This window comes from Homarus americanus, unplaced genomic scaffold (assembly GCF_018991925.1).
Source record: "Homarus americanus isolate GMGI-L3 unplaced genomic scaffold, GMGI_Hamer_2.0 scaffold30535, whole genome shotgun sequence".
Classification (NCBI taxonomy): domain Eukaryota; kingdom Metazoa; phylum Arthropoda; class Malacostraca; order Decapoda; family Nephropidae; genus Homarus; species Homarus americanus.
The window spans coordinates 10,720,989-10,745,163 of record NW_024732440.1 but is presented as its reverse complement, the minus strand read 5'-3'; the positions used below and the strand labels follow the sequence as shown (position 1 = coordinate 10,745,163).

General features: G+C 38.9%; 1 protein-coding gene across 3 annotated transcripts; it reads right to left on the bottom strand.

The window, feature by feature from the left end:
- Positions 1 to 795: 795 nt before the first annotated feature.
- LOC121868817 lies at positions 796 to 22,306 on the bottom strand. Of its 3 annotated transcripts, none has more exons than XR_006089459.1 (9): positions 22,148 to 22,306; positions 19,239 to 19,462; positions 17,475 to 17,612; positions 14,397 to 14,589; positions 12,033 to 12,260; positions 9,283 to 9,405; positions 7,698 to 8,029; positions 2,695 to 5,178; positions 796 to 1,023 (listed from the first exon to the last, which is right to left on the bottom strand). XR_006089459.1 is itself a non-coding variant. In XM_042369778.1 (8 exons), exons 1-8 carry the CDS (start codon positions 22,169 to 22,171, stop codon positions 2,787 to 2,789), a joined length of 3,657 nt encoding a protein of 1,218 aa, XP_042225712.1. In that variant the 5' UTR covers positions 22,172 to 22,305; the 3' UTR covers positions 2,537 to 2,786. The 3 variants fall into 3 exon arrangements, 1 of the variants encoding a protein (XP_042225712.1); XR_006089458.1 differs by having other exon boundaries at positions 14,397 to 14,592; positions 22,148 to 22,305; XM_042369778.1 differs by lacking the exon at positions 796 to 1,023 and having other exon boundaries at positions 2,537 to 5,178; positions 14,397 to 14,592; positions 22,148 to 22,305.
- Between the last annotated feature and the right edge of the window lie 1,869 nt (positions 22,307 to 24,175).

The following is a 24,175-nucleotide window of genomic DNA, read 5'->3' as shown; positions in this document are numbered from 1 at the left end:
ATGGATATTTTTTACTGTATTACAAGTACTTAATGAGTGATCTAACAGCATCTAAATGTATCACTAGGATTCCCATTAAAATTTTTCATATGTACCTGTACCTAATATATTTATGGATTAAGAAAGAGCATCACCTCTCTGTAGAGAGCATCACCTCTCTGTATAGAGCATCACCTCTCTGTATAGAGCATCACCTCTCTGTAGAGAGCATCACCTCTCTGTAGAGAGCATCACCTCTCTGGAGAGACCATCACCTCTCTGTAGAGAGCATAACCTCTCTGTATAGAGCATCACCCTCTCTTTGAGACCATCACCTCTGTGTAAAGACCATCACCTCTCTGTAGAGACCATCCTCTCTGTATAGAGCATCACCTCTCAGTGAGAGCATCACCTCTCTGTATAGAGCATACCTCTCTGTGAGAGCATCCCTCTCTGTATAGAGCATCACCTCTCTGTATAGACCATCACCTCTCTGTAGAGACCATCACCTCTCTGTAGAGACATCCTCACCGGTATAGAGCATCACCTCTGTATAGACCATCACCTCTCTGTAGAGAGCATCACCTCTCTGTAGAGTGCATCACCTCTGGAGACAGCATCACCTCTCTGTAGAGCATCACCTCTCTGTATAGAGCATCACCTCTGTATAGAGCATCACCTCTGTATAGACCATCACCTCTCTGTATAGTCACCTCTCTGTGAGGCATCACCTCTCTGTATAGAGCATCATCTCTCTGTAGAGAGCATCACCTCTCTGTGAGAGCATACCTCTCTGTATAGAGCATCACCTCTCTGTGAGAGCATCACCTCTCTGTATAGACCATCACCTCTACTATAGAGGCATCACCTCTCTCAATAGACCATCACCTCTCTGTAGAGACCATCCCTCTCTGTAGAGAGCATCACCTCTCTGTATAGACCATCACCTCTGTAGAGACCATCACCTCTCTATAGAAGCATCACCTCTCTGTATAGAGCATCACCTCTCTGTATAGAGCATCACCTCTCTGTAGAGAGCATCACCTCAGAGCATCACCTCTCTGTAGAGAGCATCACCTCTCTGTATAGACCATCACCTCTCTGTAAGACCATCACCTCTCTGTAGAGCATCACCTCTCTGTAGAGGCATCACCTCTCTGTAGACCCCGAGCATCACCTCTCTAGAGACCATCACCTCTCTGTAGAGCATCACCTCTCTGTATAGAGCATCAACTCTCTGTATAGAGCATCACCTCTCTCCATAGAGCATCACCTCACTGTAGAAGCATCACCTCACTGTAAGAGCATCACCTCTCTTATAGACCATCACCTCTCTGTAGAGACATCACCTCTCTGTGGGGCATCACCTCTGTAGAGCATCACCTCTGTAGAGACCATCACCTCTCTGTAGAGAGCATCACCTCTCTGACAGGCATCCTCTCTGTATAGCATCACCCTCTGGAGACAGCATCACCTCTCTGTAGAGAGCTTCACCTCTCTGTGAGAACATCACCTCTCTTATAGAGCATCACCTCTCTGTATAGACCATCACCTCTCTCCATAGACCATCACTCTCTGTGAGAGCATCACATCTCTGTAGAGAAGAGCATCACCTCTCTGTATACAGCATCACCTCTCTGTAGAGAGCATCACCTCTCTGTAGAGCATCACCTCTCTGTATGAAGCATCACCTCCTCTGTATAGACCATCACCTCTCTGTAGACCATCACTCTCTGTGAGAGCATCACATCTCTGTGAGAGCATCACCTCTCTGAAGAGCATCACCTCTCTGTATACAGCATCACCTCTCTGTAGAGAGCATCACCTCTCTGTATAAGAGCATCACCTCTCTGTATGAGCAACACCTCTCTGGAGAGACCAACACCTCTCTGTAGAGAGCATCACCTCTCTGTATAGAGCATCACCTCTCTGGAGAGGCATCACCTCTCTGTAGAGCATACCTCTCTGTGAGAGCATCACCTCTCTGTATAGAGCATCACCTCTCTGTAGACCATCACCTCTCTGTAGGGCCATCCTCTCTATAGAGACCATCACCTCTCTGTATAGAGCATCACCTCTCTGTGAGCATCACCTCTCTGTAGAGGCATCACCTCTCTGTAGAGGCATCACCTCTCTGTGAGCATCCCTCTCTGGAGACAGCATCACCTCTGTAGAAGCTACCTCTCTGTGGGCATCACCTCTCTGTGAGGCATCCTCTCTGTGAGAGCATCCTCTCTGTGAGGCATCACCTCTCTGTAGAGCATCACCTCTCTGGAGAGAGCATCACCTTTCTGTGAGAGCATCACCTCTCTGGAAGAGCATACCTCTCTGTAGAGGCATCACCTCTGTAGAGGCATCCCTCTGGAGAGAGCATCACTCCTCTGTGAGGCATCACCTCTGTAGAGCATCACCTCTCTGTGAGAGCATCACCTCTCTGTGAGGCATCACCTCTCTGTAGAGGCATCACCTCCTCTGGAGGCATCACCACTCTGGAAGGCATCACCTCTCTGGAGAGAGCATCACCTCTCTGGAGGCATCACCTCTGGAGAGGCATCACCTCTCTGGAGAGAGCATCACCTCTCTGGAGAGAGCATCACCTCTCTGCAGAGAGCATCACCTCTCTGCAGAGAGCATCACCTCTCTGGAGAGAGCATCACCTCTCTGGAGAGAGCATCACCTCTCTGGAGAGAGCATCACCTCTGTATAGAGCATCACCTCTCTGTATAGAGCATCACCTCTCTGTAGAGAGCATCACCTCTCTGTAGAGAGCATCACCTCTCTGTAAGAAGCATCACCTCTCTCTCACTTCATTTTTGAATAGACTGAACAACCAAAAATTGAATTGGATTTAGTCCTGCATTTGTCTGTGGTTGCATAAGACTAGTTTGTGACTGAACAAAACTAGTTTGTGGCTGTAGAATATTAGTTTGTGGCTGCAGCAGGTTAGGCTGTGGCTGCATGAGACTCGCTTGAGCCTGCATAAGACTAGTTTGTGGTTGTACAAGATTAGCTTGGGGTTGGACAGTTTGTGATTGCACAATAGTAGCCTGTGGCTGTACACTATTATTTTGGGGTTGCACTATGCTAGGCTGAGACTGCACAATATTAGCCTGTGATTGTACTATTTTTGCTTGTTGTAATATATTTGTTTGAGGTTGCATTATTTTTACATGTGTCTGCACATTACCCAGAATACCTGCCAACTCACAAAACATTCCTAATTCATCAAGTGTAGTAATTTTATCTAATGTCTGGTTCAGCTTTCTCATTTTTCCAATAAATGAATTAGTAATGTTTTGGCTAGCAATTGTTTCTATCCTTGCCAAATTTTTTTTCAGGGCATTTATTGTCACATCATATTCCATTCTATTAAAACTTTGATATCCAGCTTCTCCAAAAGCTATATCTGCCAACTGTACTTTACCTCTTGAGTCTATCTCTGGTGCTGCAGGAAGCTGCAAATGCTGTTGTTTCCACACAGCTCGTTGATGCTCACAGAAACCCCCTAAGCTTCCAGATACACAAGAACACAGTGATGCTTCACAGTTCACGGTACACCAATCGTCTTCATCTTGTGTGCTACGTACTTTGTGGGAAGACTGCATATTTTTGGTTTCTGGTAAAATGGTTTTCTCCATACATTTTAAAAATGTAAACTGAGAAGCAGTATTCTCAATATACTCAGATACTCTGCTCTGAAAGCACTCTTCTAGCGCTATGCAAACGTACCTCATCATAGGAAGTACGCTGAATGCCTGACATCTTGTTAGAATAGCATCGATGAAAATTCTTCTAGACAATTCAACGAAATCTTTATTATTCATAGGCAATTTGTAGACTAAACCAACTTCACCTCTCCTGTGCCATAATGTTGCCAAGTATGTGTTAAATACTTCATACTGTTTTGAAACAGAATGTGCTAACATCATTCTGTAGGCCAGCTTACTAACCTCAGGTGTTGGTGCATACAAAACATTTTTCACAAGGCCTATTAAAGTTACCCAATGATGTTCTTTGATACCATTTGATTCTTCCGTTAACCATCTCCAGACAGAATGGACGAGGTTGGTCACACATAGCAAGGTTTGACTGTACGGGAAACAAGACTTTAAAGCCTCCATCTGAGGCTCAAAACCATCGCTAATTATCACCATTGGCGACCCTCTGCCTCCAAATGCAGTTTCACCGACAGTTGTAACTAAATTTTTAAAGGCAATTTTCAATGCACTGCAAGTGGGGTTACTGACAATGACTACACCAAGGGGCAACACTCCAGCAACGGAGGCACAGGTAAAGTAAGTAATACTGCACTTCTCTCTCCCACAATTAATGACAGTATTAACAAATAAAGTCAGTGAAGCTTCTTGGAGGCTGTGAACTCGTTTCATCAAGGGAGTCACTAGAGCAACAGAAAACGGATTCTTAACAATAAAGTACTGAACTTTCCTTTGGTGACTCAGTTCTTCAACTCTCTCACACGCTGCATTAAACAAGGCCTCACCCGTTTCATTGTTTTTATTTTTCAAGACAGTAGCCGAGTTACTCTTCACCCACTGCTCTTTCATATACTTAATAGTTCTTATCTTTGGGTGAATGGTGTCGTCGAGCAACAACTCGGCCGCCAAGTCTCTTAGCCACAGTCTAGCCTCGTGGTAGTGATGAGCGCTGACGGATGTGTGACCCTCCGCGAAGTACTCGTGAAACATTTCAATCATATCTTTTCTAACACTCTTATACTGAAACGTTTCTTTAAACATCACCGGATGGTTGTGTATGTATGATAAACTGATTCTTGATAAAAATCCAACTGAAATGGCATTGACTTTCCTTAAAATATCCTCTTCGTACAATTTAATGTGAATAAAAGCTTTGCAGCTCCGATCAAACTTACTCTTTTCTTTTTTAGTTCTAGGAGCACTGGCACATACATACATCACCTTATACGTATAGGAATATGTGTTTCCCATGGCCCAATATCGAAGTTTCCATTTTGTTTGAGTACGTTCACTAAACTCATGGAGCCACAGTCCAATATCATCTTTGGTTGAAACAGTGCTATCTATTTCTAAATTAAACCCTGGTAGATTGTTGTCAGACATGTAATCATACGTGATGACCTTGTGGGAGAATATGGCTGGCAGCATGTCTTCTATCAGGTGCCAGGATGTTGCCAGCTTTGCATCATGGTAATCAAAATGTCTGTAATAAAGATAAAACAAGGGTGTCACTCTTCTGAGCATAAAACTGGGGAGTGCTTCTCAACTGAAAACAGTACTGTATATGATAGGGAAGTATTCCTCAACTGAATATATGATAGGGAAGTATTCCTTAACTGAATATATGATAGGGAAGTATTCCTCAACTGAATATATGATAGGGAAGTATTCCTCAACTGAATATATGATAGGGAAGTATTCCTTAACTGAATATATGATAGGGAAGTATTCCTTAACTGAATATATGATAGGGAAGTATTCCTCAACTGAATATATGATAGGGAAGTATTCCTCAACTGAATATATGATAGGGAAGTATTCCTTAACTGAATATATGATAGGGAAGTATTCCTTAACTGAATATATGATAGGGAAGTATTCCTCAACTGAATATATGATAGGGCAGTATTCCTGAACTGAATATATGATAGGGAAGTATTCCTCAACTGAATATATGATAGGGAAGTATTCCTCAACTGAATATATGATGGGGAAGTATTCCTGAATATATGATAGGGAAGTATTCCTTAACTGAATATATGATAGGGAAGTATTCCTCAACTGAATATATGATAGGGAAGTATTCCTTAACTGAATATATGATAGGGAAGTATTCCTTAACTGAATATATGATAGGGAAGTATTCCTCAACTGAATATATGATAGGGAAGTATTCCTCAACTGAATATATGATAGGGAAGTATTCCTTAACTGAATATATGATAGGGAAGTATTCCTTAACTGAATATATGATAGGGAAGTATTCCTCAACTGAATATATGATAGGGCAGTATTCCTGAACTGAATATATGATAGGGAAGTATTCCTCAACTGAATATATGATAGGGAAGTATTCCTTAACTGAATATATGATAGGAAGTATTCTCAACTGAATATATGATAGGAAGTATTCCTCAACTGAATATATGATAGGAAGTATTCTACTTCAGAAATATATATGATGGAAGTATTCTTAACTGAATATATGATAGGAAGTATTCCTCAACTGAATATATGATAGGAAGTATTCCTCAACTGAATATATGATAGGAAGTATTCCTTAACTGAATATATGATAGGTATTCTTAACTGAATATATGATAGGAAGTATTCCTTAACTGAATATATGATAGGAGTATTCATAACTGAATATATGATAGAAGTATTCCTTAACTGAATATATGATAGGGAAGTATTTTAACTGAATATATACATAGGAAGTATTCCTTAACTGAATATATGATAGGAAGTATTCTTAACTGAATATATGATGAAGTATTCCTTAACTGAATATATGATAGGAAGTATTCCTTAACTGAATATATGATAGGAAGTATTCCTCAACTGAATATATGATGAGAAGTATTCCTTAACTGAATATATGATAGGAAGTATTCCTCAACTGAATATATGATAGGAAGTATTCCTCAACTGAATATATGATAGGAAGTATTCCTTAACTGAATATATGATAGGGAAGTATTCCTTAACTGAATATATGATAGGGAAGTATTCCTCAACTGAATATATGATAGGGCAGTATTCCTGAACTGAATATATGATAGGGAAGTATTCCTCAACTGAATATATGATAGGGAAGTATTCCTCAACTGAATATATGATAGGGAAGTATTCCTTAACTGAATATATGATAGGGAAGTATTCCTTAACTGAATATATGATAGGGAAGTATTCCTTAACTGAATATATGATAGGGAAGTATTCCTTAACTGAATATATGATAGGGCAGGGTTCCTGTAGTGAGTTCAGTATAAGAAAGGAATGTACTCCTTTACTGGGGGAAGAATGTGAGGAACAGATTTTATTCAAAGATGCATATCTTAATAATCCTTTTGCATTATTGAAAGCTGAACAAATCTCTCCCTCCCACTGGCCGATGAATTAAGTTGAGTCAAACAACTCTCCCAGGCTTACTGGCTCATGAATCATTATGCCAGTTACATTATCCAAAACTAAGTTTGGACCATTTTGTATAATAAAAACCTGCAGGATCAACAACAGTGAGTTACTTAAAAACATTTGCTGGCTCTGCAGGAGATTGTGGTTGTACCCAAGACAAACCAGCATGAGGGGTTTACCTGCAACATCAGTCAGAAGGAATAGATACCACACACAAGCCTACAGTAGGATGAAATCATCATTTATAGTGTCCATTCACAGAAAAAATTTTTGTTTGTTTATCACTCAAGAAAATATTGTGCCTATTTCTATCATTTGTCCATTCCATCAAATGAAAAATATACACCATCATTAGTTAATTACTCTTGAGATGCCCAGAAGCTGGATAAACTATCGACAACTATTTGACTTTCGAAAACCATTTGACCCTCCAGAACCACTCGACTAAGGTCTTTGTTGAAAAATAGGATATCAGGATTAGTTTTATATTTTTCATTTAGTGGAAGAAACAAGGTAAAGAAAAATTCTATCTCTCTCTCCCTCTCTCCTCTATGTCTCTTACTACTCCCTCTCTCTACTTACTGTGCAACAAAGACTTCTGGAACATTTTCTCCCACAGCTTCTTGGGTATTAGCAAGTTCTTCAATAGATACAGGGAGCACCTGAGGAACTGCCAATATCTTAGGTTGAATGAGTCGAGAGGGTTGCTGTGAGATACGTTTGGAGCGCTTCCGACATTCCTTCAATTTTTCTGAGCCTGAGTGTGGCCACGTCTCCTCAGATGTGACTGTTGAAGGTTCTATCACTTGGCTCTTGTCAGTAAGAGAAAGTGGATCCTGTTTATTTACCTCTTCACTGACAAAGTCATCAACAAATACCTCTTCTTTGTATACAAGCTCCTGTTTGACGGCATTCTGGAGAGGCAGACAACATGCCTGTTAGTCTTCCAAGATTTATCTCTGCTAATAAAACAAAAGAGTATATTTGAACATGTTAATCCAGGATAAAACTTATGTGGTTTGATACTAACTTTTGATGCCATGTAAACAAATAAAGAGAAGCACAATTCTTCTAAAACTAGTATCACTATACTGTACCAAAATTATAGTATAGCATGAGGAATGCTACTACTAATTCTTCTAAGTTCAAAGAATACTTACCGATGAAATTTTTCTCAATAAATCCTTATGAATTTGATAATGACTGAAATATAAAAAGGATTATCAACAGCTTTTTTGTTTCTAGGCATAATTCAAAGGTAAGCAGGTGGGCTAGAGGGAGACGGTCAGTGTTGAATTACCTCTGGAAGCCTTGCCAACTGTTCCTTCCCTTTGGGTTGGTGTTAGGAAGGGCATCCAGCCATAAAGTTTATTTCAACATGTCTGATGGCAACCGGGTCACAAGAACAGTTCCCATTTACTGGTCTCTGCTGCATTTTCATAATTTCCACCATCCTGACTTCCTCCAAAACCAATTCTAAGGTGGTTTATAAATAACACACCAGCACAGCATCTACTGTGCATGTGTCTGTGTGATTGAGGAGGAAAACCTCACACAATCTCCCAACTCACCTGAAGGAGGTCCGGGGGGGGGGGGTCCTGAGGTTCCTTGTACTCAGGCATTTTTGTATAGTAAGAAGAAATTACTATTGACCTCAGAATAACTCCTAATATCAAGTGCACATGGCTTCAAAATTACCTGAAAAAAGTCCACAACATTGGTCAGGTTTAAAAAAATAAATAAAAAATTATCAGGCAGGGGCGGGGGTTTACAGGGCCATCACCCAAAAGCCCCAGCTGGATGGGCTCGCTATGCTCGCCACGTTCCCCCACCCACAAAATCTTGGGACACCCTTTTGATATTCCTGGATATGCCCCTGAGATCCCCAGTGTCCAGTATTTTAAGTTTCAAAGGTGTTTACTATTGTATTTCTATTTCACTCTTGTAAGACCTTTCCTGCTGTAGCACTGGCGGATGGCATCAAAAGCAACAAACTTTCTCCCTCTTTTGCTCTTATTCAATTATTACAAAAAAATTTCCTGGTGTCTTCTACAATTGTATTCCTCTTCCTCATAAAAAAAAGGCCTTAAGATTTCCACCTAATTCACCAGTCAACCCAACATGCACAAAAGCCCTCTCCAAAATAAGTCAAAGTGCAGTAACTTACCTGACATGGGCTGTTGTCACTGTTGCTGCTGCTACTAATACACACATCTGTTGGTTCACTTTTAACATGCACCAAACTTAGGCTTGAGTTAATATTTTCAACTTGTGACACTCTTGTAGAATCCTGAAAAAATGTACCTATCAGGTAGCTGACACACCTAGGTTCATTTTCTATGGTTTACAAGTATTATTTGCAATGTCTCGGGCTTAAATTTCATATCCTTATCATGGCAGGGGGTCATCTTATATAGACTCCTGGCAAAATATTCAGTTATCTTTAAGTGTTAAAGAAATAATGAAGCATTTTTCTGAGTATTTCTACAAGGTGATTCTGTTGTCACCTCTGCAGTGATATATCTCACTTAACCTAGCAGATGTGTTGCAAAAAAGAATTACGCTAAGTGAATCCGCATAAACTTCCACACTATAAATTATGACAGGTTCCAGGGTAAAATGTTTGGCCCTAAAGCTCAATAAAGAAATGCTCAGTAATATATACATATGTATATAGTATGCATAAAATAATATAAATAAATAGCAACACTTCCTACTGATTATTTATGAGGCCGTAAAATATGTTTGTTTTTTTCTTAATAACTGTTTCTCCAAACTATTTCACAGTAAAGAATCCAGAATACATGAAACAAATATATTCCCTGGTTCATCAAATATGGTAAATTACATTTAAATAAAAGTAAACTAAGGGATGCTGTGTTACGTAAGGTAAACCTGTACAGTACTTGCCACTTTTACAACAGAGAAACACCAAAATGCCTTCCGTTGCCATAAACAAACACACTGTCAAGATTTTCTTCATATACCTTAATTTGAAAAACTTTCAGTGTCTTGATAACGTATTATTTAATGTAATGTATGTGGAAAGTCAATAACCCTTTCTAATGTCTCATGTTCTAATTACATAAAATTAGGGTAAAAGAATGATAGTAACTGCATTGGGGCAGCACTGAGTGTGAGGTCATTCAAGACAAGACTTGACCAACACTAGTGCAGCGACAGATACATTCTGGAGCCAGTCCTTGCCAACAGAGAAGTGACCGACTGTCCAAGTGGCAAATGAGCCGATCCGTGGAGAAGAGGATAGAAAAAAGTTAAGTATAACTGTTAACTTTTTAGACCTCAATAACAGGAACATATGTTCTTATGTACAGAGATTTACACATTTACCTTCTAAATCTGCCATATACATAATAATATCTTTTATTATGAAAAAAGAAAAAACAATTATGGTCAAGTTAACATCAGATAATTATTTAATGTTTAATTACTTTGAGGGTTTTGGACACAGTAGGCACAGTTCACCAAATTTCATTCTTGTAAACAAACTCTCAGGTACACAACATGCAGAGTGATGAGAGTAATGGTAGTACAGTACTGATTGTAATTTTGACTTAGGTTGAGGTAGTAATGGTGGTGGGGACTGGTCAGAGGTAGTGCTAAAACGCACAAGGAATTACAGTAATACTTATAGGTATATTTGAGGCATTATTTAAATTCATATAAAATACTAAGCCACACCCCCACACTTACCAAATGCTTTAGGAAAAAAGTGCAATTTATATTCATCAAAATACAGTAGAACGTCGATATAACGCGAGACGTTCCAAGAGAGGTCGCTTTAAACCGAATTCGCTCTAAATCAAGGTGTTGCTTCAATGGAATAATTTAGTTTGGTACTTGAGAGAAACACAAAATACTAAAAAGACTGAGAGTCTGCCCAGATGCACCTCAGCCCTTCTCCTAGAATAACCAAAATATTGTTTTTTGTTGTATAATGTTAAAACAAACACTCATAAATCAACACAGCTAAAATTATGGGACGTGAAATGGTCTGTTTACTAGGGATCAGCTGATGGGGGGGGAGGTGAGGTGATATGTTTGACAGTTGATGCCAAGGTCTAGTGCTTATTTATTTATCTGTCCTTAAGAGTGACTAAGTTTTTCTCCTATAAAATGTCACTGAACTGACATGTTCTAATTAATTTTATCACAAAGGGCTGAAATTTTTATCTCTTGTGCAAAATATATGACGTTTATATTCAAATTATTCGCTGTCTTGCAAGGATTCTAGCAATGCAAATTATATTCTCCTAACTTTAGTCAGTGACATTATATAAGATAAAAACTGTGAGCCTTTAACCACCCAACCCTGGCTGGGAAGATGGGGGGAAGGGGGGGGGGGGTGGGAGGTGCCAGTGACACGTTTGACAGTTGGGGCGGAAGGTCTAGTGAAGTATTTATTTGTTTATTTATGTCTTTTAGATTGTGTTTATGTTTTATTTTTATAAAATGTCACAGAAGTGACCGGAGAGAATATAATTTACATTGCTGGAATTCTTATAAGATAGTGATTAATTTGAATATAAACATGCTATAATTTGCACTAGACAAAAAATTTAGTAATCATTTAGTACATTATTTTGCGTGCATGTACAGCACAGCTTTGCCCTTAGGACAGTGTAGCATGCCCAGAGAAACATTAGGCGCGAATTTCAAAATATGATGCGCCAGATTCGCTTTAAATTAAAACATTGTCCTTAATTGTGGGTGTCGCTTTTAATCAATAATCTTAAATTGAATAGCTTTAAATTGACGTTCTACTATGGTAATTCTGTTCACAAATAACAACAAACCACAATCTTATAAACTGATAAATTGCTAAACTAAATAGAATACTGGAGACAGTTGGTACTTCTCTTTTCATTAGTCAACAACAAGAAGTGAAAAACCCACCTCATCTGTATCTGCTCGGAACCTCTTCCTAGTAAATCCCTTCACATCATTCTCCACAGAACAACTGGGATAGTTTCCGGCAGGACCATGTGGATCAGTCCCGGCAGAACCATTCATATTATTCCCGGCAGGGGCACACACATCATTGCCAGCTGAACCACTTGGATCATCCGTAGTAGAACCAAGCAGACTTTTCATTTGTAAAACTTCTTCACCAGCTTCTTTAACCTGGAGGAAAAATTATCTACTGTACCGTATATACAGTACTACTGTAATTAGCAAAAATGAGCCATTACACTTGATTTCTGCTCTGGTGAAACTGCAAATGAATTTCTATTTTGCTTATACAGTACAGTACAGTATATATTGGTCCCATTCAGGGCCAGATTCAAGAGTTGGGGAGGGGGGCCTGGGCAAACAACTGGTGGAGGCCTCTGCCATCCTTTTTTTTTATTACAGTGTTATAAAACCAAATGTAACTTCATAATATTTTTATTTGACCTAAGTGACTCATAGAACGTACATGAAAATACTGGTTCACTAGAAAAGTAGAAAAATAAACATAAATACGTAATTTTATTCGTGTAAATTTATTAAGGGTCTATGGCATGACATACTGGAATGTCAAGGACATGAAAAAAGCAACAACAATTTACATTCATCATTTTTGGCCATCACTTTCTCTTATTTCTATGGAAAGAACCCTTGACACATTGGTGAGAAATGAGCACGTTACCATCATCAATGTGTAGTACTATATCTATCGTGTGATTAGAACTGTCTACTGAACTGTCTGTAGAGAGGGGTAAAGCCAGAGGTAGGTCAAGAATAACACAGGGAGCGGTTGTAAGAAACGACCTTAAGAGCTGACGAGAGAAGATGCAAGAGACTATGCAGCCTGGACAGCTGCCATTAGGTAATTGCAGGCTACTCATTCAAACATGGAAAATTCAATAAAGTCATTGCTTTTTATGCCTTAGATGAAGATTATAATGGGTAAAGAACATTACTATGTCCATTTAGATGAATTTGCAATTCAACTGTATGTCTTCTGGGGTAAAGTTTGGATGGTACAGGGGTGCATCCCTTATTCTATCATGTTATAATGGGTTCCCCAATGGTGGATTACTCCATCATAGTCGTGTCATGGAACTTCTTCCCCACAATTGGAGAGGGCAACCTGTAAACTAATAATACAACCAAACGGTAGCAAATCTTCTCATTTACTACATGCTTTCCATAGACAGACGTTCATGATAATATTGACTTTATGCAATTGCCCACTTTATCTTTACCTCTTGTTCCTGATGTTTTCGGTTGTCAGACACTTTACTGTACAGCAAATTATGTAAGTCTCATCTCCTAGCTGAAAAATTTAAATTAATAATACCATGAAAGAATTATGACGTCCTCATAGGGTAACACAAAACAGGTTGATGTTAGGAGTAAAATAATTTGGGTATTAAGAATACAAAAGGTATACAGTCATGCGCCGGTTAACGTCCTAGATACGTTCTTGGAAACGTGACGTTAACCGAAATGGACGTTGTCCAAAAGTACAGAACTGATGGGATTTATTCTAATTGGTTCCAGGCACCCATTTAGACCCACTAAATATATATACAATGTTATGGTAAATATCTGAAACACACATAGGTATGACTAGGTTTATTACAAAGTGATGAAAAGGATACTGTACAGTGGATAGTCCACAAAACATGTAGCTATGTGTATGTTTATTTGAGTGCCCCGTCATAGGAGTCTGTTTTCTCCCGTTTCAAGACGCCTGAGTCCTCCGTTTTCTCTTAATCTTAGAGTGCAGTGCACCAGAGACTTCGTTATTCCTTAGTAATGACAGAATTTGAAATTGCAACCCCAATTGCAACTAGGGTTGCAATTGTTGAGGCAACTAGATATGTCTGATTACAGCAAATGTGTTATTGTCAATTTGTAGGTGAAAGATTTTATCCTCAATAGATGTAGGTTAACATTACAACTGGAAGGAAATGCTTACTGAAGCCTAAGGAAGGATATTCCTTTAACACATAATATCTGGCCAGTATGTGGAAGGATCATCGTGTCTCTATCAGGTGGTCGTGGAGTGGTGGTCCAGCAGGTGTCACCGATGTGTTTTTTTTTTTTTGACGGGGGGCCACGGACGTAAATATGATCGGACGTTGTTCGGTTGGACGTTAACCGGCGCATGACTGTATATACAATAACACACTTCAGCAAGTTAGGTCTGGCTGCTGCTGCAATAAATGCATCTCAATATGTATCAGTACTGTACTCCAGTCAACAGGTTACAAATGGGAGTGATTTATATTGATGGGGTAAATGAATGCAAGAGTCATGTCTAATTACATTTGTCACTCCTATGTCAACCTGAAGACTTGCATGAAGGAGCTGTGCGGGTGGCAACATGGGTGACAGCTTGTACCATGGGCCGCCACCAAGACTCTCAGGACCTTTGACAAAATATTGTGGTTGCTTTGATAAGATGTCCTGCACGCTAAAGATGCTACCCCAGTCATCGTTTGTTGTCCCCTGTTTTGTACTACTGAAACAAAAGAATTAATACATTATAGTCATTTATCTTTTTTACTCTTCCTAGTGAACGCTCTCCTGCCTTAATGTAAGGTGGCCAGAATCAAAATCCAAATGGACTCGACTAGTCAAAACAGATGTGTTATGCAATGATGTTCCCCTTCCACCAAGCACTAGGATAATCCATCTGCTTTATCCATCAATCACTACATTCTAACCACTTGTATTGTCAATAAAGGAGATATCCTTTCATCCATAGGATGGTTTCCTATGATGAAGGCACTGTTCTGTTCTTGAGCCTGATCAGTCGGGATTGATGAGAATACCTTCCTCGTCTTCAGCACCGTGAAGTTGCCTGCACTGAATTCTCTAGCTACATCTGGGTGCTTTTAGTCAAGTTCTGCCATGTCCCTTAGGTGAACAGGGACCCACCTAGCATAGTTAGTGTGGTCTAGGGCATGGAACCATGGGGCCAGTCCTGTCAGTGCATCAAGGTACAAGGTAAACAAAGATTAGTGCAGAGAATGCACAGACACCAGTACCAACAGCTCTAGTTCTAGCACTGTTGCCCAGTACTGGAACAAGGGGGTGTCTTGTTCTCTCTTCTTGCACCAGGCACTGAACCTTTGACAGATATTCGGTATGGTCAACTTCTCGCAAGCAGAAGCGATCATTGGCACGTCTCAGTAGAATATACAGTGCTGCAGCAGTAATTTGGTGAGCCCTCTTTGTGTGGGTGACGTGGGCTGCTCGCAAAAAGGAATCAGCCGATCCTGGTGTCGCAATCTCGGCTTGAACTAGTGCCTCCACCCAGTCACTGCCTTCTAGCCAGTCCCCCAGCATCATCAGAGCTGCCATCTCGGTGTGCAGCCACCCAAGCATAACCACCAGTTTGTGTTCACCATAATGCTCCAACCATGTCCAATGAATTTGCTTGGCCAAGGCATACAAGGGCTGATAGAGGGTTCAGGTGCTCAACAACATTCTTTATGACATCTATGGAGTGTCGGATCATTGCCACTGTGTGAGCATTCTCCACAAAAAGTGGAAGCAGCGACATGGGACAGATGACTCGAACATACTGTTTAATTAGAATAATTAGTCTAATTACTCTATTATTTTTATACGAATATAACAAAATAGTTCATTTAGTAGTTTTAGTTTTTTTGCAGTGAATTAAACTCCACTGCCAACATACAGTCACAGTCAGCAGGGCAATTAAGTACTGTAAAATATCAGTAATTGTTGGTGGCCATTTTGGATAATGGCTTTAACAACCGTCAGCAGCTAAATCTGCGGTGGCATCATATCCAGATCTGTTCACTATAAGTCAACATGTGTGCCAAATTTGGCACTCTATCACAAAATGCACAATTGGTTAAAATGGTGAGGTTATATACTGTACCCAATATAATATATCACTGCAAATAATTTTTTTTTAAGAATTAAGACATAGAGTAAAGGAATGAACTGCCAACACTGTATTCAATAAACCAGGCTGTTGTCTGTACAGAAGACAAAAAAAAATCCTAATAACAATAAACTAGGTACTGTATATATTAAATAATTCAAAGCATTATTGTTTGTTTAAAGAAAATTATACACCAATAATTTTGTAGTGAGGAATACAAGCCCAATTGAGTATTGTATAGAGTACAGTTAGCAGTAATTGTTTACTTTACTGTGACCATTCAGTTATAAGTTATTGTAAGTTCAATTAATAAGTAAGTTGTGTTGTGTTAAGTCTCAGGAACACATATATTTGCTGCATAAGAAATATTATGCAGAAAGTATAAGCACCTCTGTGTGTTTTGTGTGTAAGTCATTAAAGTTTAGCTTAAACAATAATTTGCATTCAGTTTAATGTTTATTTATCACTGAAACCTGAAACTATTTATAATACCTATGTCACGTCTTCGGTAATCCACATATTTTCTTATATATTTCCTGCATAGTTTTGGTTTACTGAGCAGCTCCCACTATGCTAGTAACAACATAACCATCTCTTGTGAAACTTTTGCTCAAAACATTATTATACAGTGGAGTGGTCCCAAGGTTAACGAACGGTTCGGTTAACGAATTACTTTCCATAAGAATCTTCAATTCAGTTAACGAACAAAAATTCTATGTTTATATTCATTTCCAGTGGAGTAAATATCAAGAAAGTTGTGCTCTTTAATATTTTTGCATTTTTTATTTTAAAATTATTAGTCATTTTAACATTTATTTAACATACTGATAATATATGCAGTACAGGGAACTAGTTTTTTGTGCGCCCATCAGATGTGTGGGTCGGCCACAAGGCGTCAGTTGAGCTTTGAAAACAGTGGAGAGAGCATCTCTTTTGTTGGTGTCTTGAATATTTTTGCATTTTTCATTGAAATTATTGGTCATTCTGAACTTTAGTTAACATATTGATAATATATAGCGCAGTGCAGTGTTGATTTAAATAAAATAATCTTGAATTATACCAAGTGAACTTAAAATTTTATTGGTGAAATAACTGCATCAAGCATGGGTCCCCTGAAAGGTGATTTCTCCTTCATCCCCACTTCCTTCTCGTCTCCCTTCTCCTCCACCCCCACTTCTAATTCCCAAAATCATCATCAACCAGGAACCTTCTACATACACACATCAAAGTAAGTGTACTTTACTGCATTTTTTTTTTACTTTGTATGTACTTTTCGGTGAGCTGGAACCAATTACCCAATATCCCATTGAAACAATGGATTCGGTTAACAAAATTTTTGGTTAACTAACGACCTTCTGGAACGAATTGTGTTCGTTAATCGAGGGACCACTGAATTTGTTATTTATACTCTTACCAAATTAAGAACATTTATTTTATTTTTATAAAACCAAACTACTGTATTCCATACTGTATATTTCACTTACTTGTTTGATCCAAATATGTCATTCCAGTAATTAATAATGAACTGAGAAATATGATCATCAGCATGGAAGAAGCCTTGATGTGAACTCTCGGCTGCAGTTTTGTGGAGATGGAAGAGCACTACGAGCAGGGCCTGGAGTCTGCCACAAGTCATATTATGTAAGATAATATCATCATACAAACACATAAATAAATAAAAAATTTACTAATCAAATTATCTTCACACTGGAATAAATGGGAGCAAAATAATAATGGACTGTGGGGTCTGCTATAACGAATCTTATTGGTTCTAGAACCTTGTTCGTTATAGCATTCGTTCGTTATAGGATTAATCCGTTCCAGGCCCCCAAATACAACCACTTAACACTGAAAATATAATATAAAATTGTAAAAATTTTAAAAAAGTGCATAAATATGCATCTAAACCCCTGAAATAAAGAATATTATTAATACTTGTAATACAAAAACAATAAATTAGTAAAAAAAAAAAAAAAATTTTTTTTTAAATATGTTCGTTGTAGGAGTTTCATTCGCTATAGCATTCTCAATTTTATAGGTAAAACCGTTCGTTATAGGAATATTCGTAGTAGGATCCGTTCGTTATAGCATACCCCACTGTATATCCGTAAGTACAAGTGTGAAGAAAGCTGGTGGTCCTAACACATCACCTGTGCTCAAGTGATGACTAACATACGTGACAAAAAATTAAATAATCCTATCAATTTATTAACCTCCTTAATTCCATGCATGGGCATCTACTGTGGGGGGACAACCCCCCCCCCCCCTTTATGCATTATGGTGTTGGTGAACTTGTAATCCTCCCTAAGAACCAGATGATGAATCAGTACTGTACAACTATTTTGAGCTGCTTAGTGATTTCTTACCAGAATCATTTGATAAAGCTAAGGAAAGCCTTTTCATGCAGGACGGTGCCCCATGCCACATCGTGTCATACAGTGGCTCAAAGACTGTGAGGTACCTTTCTTTAATGACTGGCCTGTCAGTAGCCCAGATCTCAACCCAAAAGAAAATTTGTGGTCCATTGTTAAGCGTCGTCTGTACGACACTGACACATAATCAAACCCGAAGCTAGAGGCAGCTATCAAGGATATCTGGGCTAACTTGCCACATGACCTCTTGCAAAACTTCGCTGATAGTGTTCCTCAAAGGCTAAAGGACTGCCTGAAGTGCAAAAGGATCATGAAAAGTTATAATTGAAGTGGTAAGTGTTACTTGACTTTATTTATGTAACATAAGAGTAAATATAATTTTTTTTTCAGCAGACGAACTAATTTTCCGTGCAGACTGATGACTTTTTAGAGTAGGGGTTCCCAAGCATTTTCCAGTGCTACCTCATCTAGTAGTTACTGTTGCCTATCCAGTGCGACCCTCACTTCTGTGACCGCTGCAAGACCCAGGTGTCTCCAGTGACCCCATGAGGTCTATGGGAGCCCAGTGAATCTAGGACCTCTATGCGACCCCATCGACCCAATGAACTCCATACGACCCCTTGTGAAGCATTTTGCAATCCCATTTGGGGTCGCGAACTGTGTTTTGGGAACTGTTTCTATAGAGAAAGGTTTCTATTATTACACCCAAAGTTACACATAATACGTTTAATGAAAGTTGGCCAGGCAGTAAATAGGATTTGTTTGGACTTATACTGTAGAGTACGACCTAAAAATTGGTTCAGGATTCAAAATACTACACAGTACTGTACAATCATGTTACTTACAGTACAGGCAAATATCACACACTCAACTTACTTGCTAAGATCTTTCGGCCGAGCCACTGTGTCCTTTTTTCCACTGTGACATTTGAAACAAGTGAAAGTGTAAAAATTATCACCAGCCAAACGACATTCTGGCTTTGAACGCAAGCACTCAATGTGCACCAATTCACGACAGTCAGTGCAGTAGAGAAGGTACTCGGGTCCCGGAGATGACCTGCCGCAACGATCACAAGGTCCGATGATGCCATTTGGAATAAACTGTCAAAATAAATGAAATTTTATTAAACGCTGAAGTGACTAAAAGGTTTATGACCATTAAATTGACTCTGAAAATGTAACATATTCCCAGAATGTCTACTGTCAGTTAATGATTACCTAACCTTACCTTACCTAACCTGATGGGAAGTACAGGAAATGGTAGTAAATGAACTGTGATGTTACCTACTATAAGTTCTACATAAACCTAACACATACAACTGTTAAGTATACAGTGGGTCCTCGTTACTCATATGTGTTCCACTCATAAAAGTCCATACCTATAGCAAGTGCAGTATACAAATAGCGAAACAATTTCTCCAATCTAAATCAATGCAATAAGAAGAGTTCATTTCCTAGCCAGTCAAGTTGGGCTATATTTGTTGGTTAATCTGTAATGAAACACAGAAACACATAATATTAACAGAAATACTGTACGGCCACAAATAAAACACCTTCTGTACACTGCCTACCCAACACAGAAAGTAGCATTATAAAAATGAAAAACAGCATCTTGAGACTGTATTGGGTGTAGTATAATTAACTAAACCTAACACAACCAAACCTAACCCAGCTCCATTAGCTTAGATTTGATTATGTTTGGTTAAGTTAGATCTGGTTGGTTCATTTTTATCAATGAATTCTGATATGATATTCATTTCCTGGGAAATGCTTTGTTTGGTAGATAATTAAGCACCTAGGCGAGCACTACTTTGTCTTTCTCGGCGGTGAGCCGCATCTCGGATGTAAACAGCCACTCATTTTGATGTATTTCAAAACATTCAGCCGCACTCTGCTGGCGCCCCGATCAATGCCTATGCTGTGTACATTTATGAGCAGCTCGGTCCTGGCAGCTGCTCTCAAATCCACAAAAAATTTAAAATTACACCATATCATAGAAAGTTCTTTCTGCTTAATCTGCTGGAGACTCCAGGGGATGAAGCCCCATGGTTAGGAAGTTAAGAAAGGTTGGGTAGGCTTCTTTGGTTAGGTTGGTGTGATTTTTTAACAAAGCTTCTGCCGTTTGTATTTCTTATCAAATGAGGTTAGGTTTAATTTAGAAAGAACCACTTTTCAACATTTGCTCAAACTACGAGTGTCCAGTAGAAAACATAATGAAGTTGCGGCATTTAAAAAAAAAATTCAATGAAAAATTGGCAGCAGCTATCTCGTCAATAATTAACAAAATTAGAAATGAAAGTATTGTACAGTAGCTCCATTCTGCAAATCTTTGGGAAATAAAAAAATGCCATTTCAGGAGATCATCTTAAGTTTGTCCTTAATCCCACTTCTGATCTACATTCTAATCATTAAAATAAACATAACAATCAGATGCCATAAAAGATTCCAATTACAGGAAGACCTTTACAGAGGACAAGTAAGAAAGCCAAGTTAAATTAAGAGAAAAATAAGGATACTTATTCTTCCTCTTTACCTTTTATCCTCTTCACCACTGATCGGCTCATTAGCCACTTGGGCGATCGATCACGTCTCTGTTACGCACTGTTGGCAAGTACTGGGCATGCACCGGCTCCTGAATGTACCTGAACCCGGTCCGACTAATTACCCAAATGTAGCCGCAATGAAGTCAAATAATGGTCCTACATGAATAAATCGGACTGCCAACCACTTCTTGACTAGTATTTGGTGTCACGAAGTCACAAAATATTGGAAAACTTAACTTAAACTGAGTTAATAGATCGCGTGCTTGTACCGAGGGAGCGAGTAATTACCCAAATGAACCCAAATGTAGTCGCAATGAAGTCAAATGATGGTCCTACAAGCGTAAATCGGGCTGTGAATCACTTCTTGATTATTATTTGGTATCATAAAGTCACTAAAAATTGGTAAACTTAATTTAATCTGAGTTGTGTTAGGTTAGGTACATGCACTCGATCTATTAACTCAGATTAAATTAAGTTTACCAATTTTTTGTGACTTCGTGACATCAAATACAAGTCGAGGTTAGGTTAGGTACATGCACTCGATCTATTAACTCAGATTAAATTAAGTTTTCCAATTTTTTGTGACTTCGTGACACCAAATACTAGTCGAGAAGTGATTGGCAGTCCGATTTATTCATGTACGACCATTATTTGACTTCATTGCGGCTACATATGGGTACATTTGGGTAATTAGTCGGACACCCTGAACCTGTTCCAGTGCTGGTCAAGTCTGGTCTTGAAAGAGCTCACACTCGGTGCCGACACAACACTTTCTGGCAGATTGTTCCAAGAGTTCACCACTCACAGTTTTCTGGACTTGGGGGTTATTCAATCTTGAGCTGTGACACCTTGCATAAGCCTACACTACCAACTTATTTTTAATACATAAAGGCTTTCAAAGCTCATAATAATGATTACTCAACACATTTACAAGGCAGATAAGGATCGAGAAATTAAGCTCCACCACATTCAATCCAAGGTGTTAATTAAAGCTTAAGAAGTGGAATAAGTTTTTCGTCTTCGTCTTACTAAATAACATCTGTGAGAACTCTCTTAAAGGGCAACAACACGTATATTTAAAACAACAATCAAGGTCAGGGACATAACAGTTACCAAGGACAACAACGTACTGTACAAGATGAAGAATGACAGTGTACTTCAACATGTAGAGTGAGATAATATTCCCTCCTGATCAATGGAACTATAAATAACAATATCACCGTGTGTTAATAACATTACCAACCTCAACTTCTTGTTTGTGATCCATGTCAAGTTGTTAACGCTTGTCGTCAATGATGTTGTTTGTTGTTATGATGACGCCATCTTTAACAGTTCACAATTACCAAAATATATTTGTGTGAGAAAATAAAAAAACGTTCTTATATAATGTGAAACCACGAAATCATTTCAAAAATAATCATCAGTTCCACAACCAGAATTAGATTTTACAAAATCCAAAAATTAGTCTGACAAACAACATCTTATAATAATAATAATAATAACAACAACAATAATAATAATAATAACAACACTTAATTAATGAATTCATTTGGCACTGTGAAGAACTACAGAAAGATCTCAGTCAGCTTCAGTAAATAGATGTGTAGTGGATACTCTCCCCTACAGCTACGATAGTGCCACTGCTGTTAGTCGCTGATCAGCCGATTCCGCTGACAAGCCTAGCCGTCTGGACTGCGGTCCGGGGGTTCGGCCAACAGCGACGCTTACTTCCGGTGGATGTGTATATAAGCTCACAGCCTCTCAGTGAAGGCGATGCTGTGTGTGGCCACCACCCCAACATATCAACTCGTCTCAGCTAGGTGGACAGCCCACCTGCTTTCACCCCCTACTACTTTACTTCCCGTTTCTATACTTTCCTTCTCTGTCTCCTCTCCTCTCCCAGGGCAAAGTCATTTGCCACTTACTTCATTATCATCATGAAGAGGATTCCACTCAACTCTCTCAAACAGATAAGACCTTGAAGGGGTATGAGATATTGGTTCACACTCAGGATGGGATGGAGAAAGGAAACTCACAATGTGCTCACTGTATACATATTGTATTGAATGTACAATGTAGCTTGTTGCTGGGTAGGTAGCATGGTAATAAGCGTTGAGTAGAGAGAGCTGGGTGGTGAGGGTGCCCAGAGTGAGGGCACGCGGCTTGAGGGACGCCAAGGTCGCTGGCGGGAGCGGCAGCGGCACGGCTGACGCGGAGGAGGAGGTGTTGCTTGCTGGTGGCACTGAGTAGAAAGAGACTGGTCACAGCGGTGTCAGGCCCCACAAGGCGGGGGCAGGAGTGGGCAGATAGTTGACCCCCGGGCGGCGCCGGAGGCGCAGGCTGGGGAATTCGAGAAGGCTGGTGCATGTCGGGGAGGAATCCACTACAACCTCCCCTCAACAAGCTCCTCACCTTACAGCAACTCCCTAGCACAGCATAAAAATAAATAAATGAATATATATATATATATATATATATATATATATATATATATATATATATATATATATATATATATATATATATATATATACATATATTTCATGTAGATCCACAATGAAAACGTGGAGAAGATAAATCTTGATAAAATCACACGGGAAAAGAGAAACAACGGAGCACCTTAGCTTTCGTCTTTATTCAAGACATCTTCAGAGGCAACTGGATTGCATGGACAGAGAAAGGCTTAAATATACAGGGTGACCTTATTAAACATGAGGTCAGGTCATAATGATGTCATCCACTAATCCCCACACCAACACACACGTAGAGGAGCTTAAGAGAAGGGGGCGACGTGACTAGTCAGGTCAGTTGACAAATAAGGGACCCACTAAATAACTATCCTACATCTAGATCCAAGGTTTTCAAAGCATTTTTAACCTTGGGCCACTGACAAAAAAATTTATGTAACATAGTATCATTTTTGAACTAGTGTGGGGATTAGTGGATGACATTATTATGTACGTATATATATATATATATATATATATATATATATATATATATATATATATATATATATATATATATATATATATATATATATATATATATATATATTGTTACGACCGTGTCGTATTTTTCTATTTTTTTTTTACATATAACATGCTCCCATGTTCCATATTATTCCTGTAATGATGTGTTAAATTTACTTTATATATTCTAGTCACCTTACCCTGTGTTGTTAAGGTTTTAACTGTCATTATTTGTTCAAGCCCATCTTGTTTCTTTATTTTGTATTGTAACCAGCATTCTTTGTTCTATAACGACCATC

Bases quoted from the DNA above. Each gene is read 5' to 3' on its own strand.
- LOC121868817 (XM_042369778.1), bottom strand. From the start codon at position 22,171: ATGGATCACAAACAAGAAGTTGAG. The intron at 14,593-17,474 runs GTAAGTGAAATA...CTTTTGTTTCAG, and splicing joins GACATATTTGGATCAAACAA to TAGTACAAAACAGGGGACAA. The intron at 8,030-9,282 runs GTAAGTTACTGC...CTGCCTCTCCAG, and splicing joins GTGACAACAGCCCATGTCAG to AATGCCGTCAAACAGGAGCT.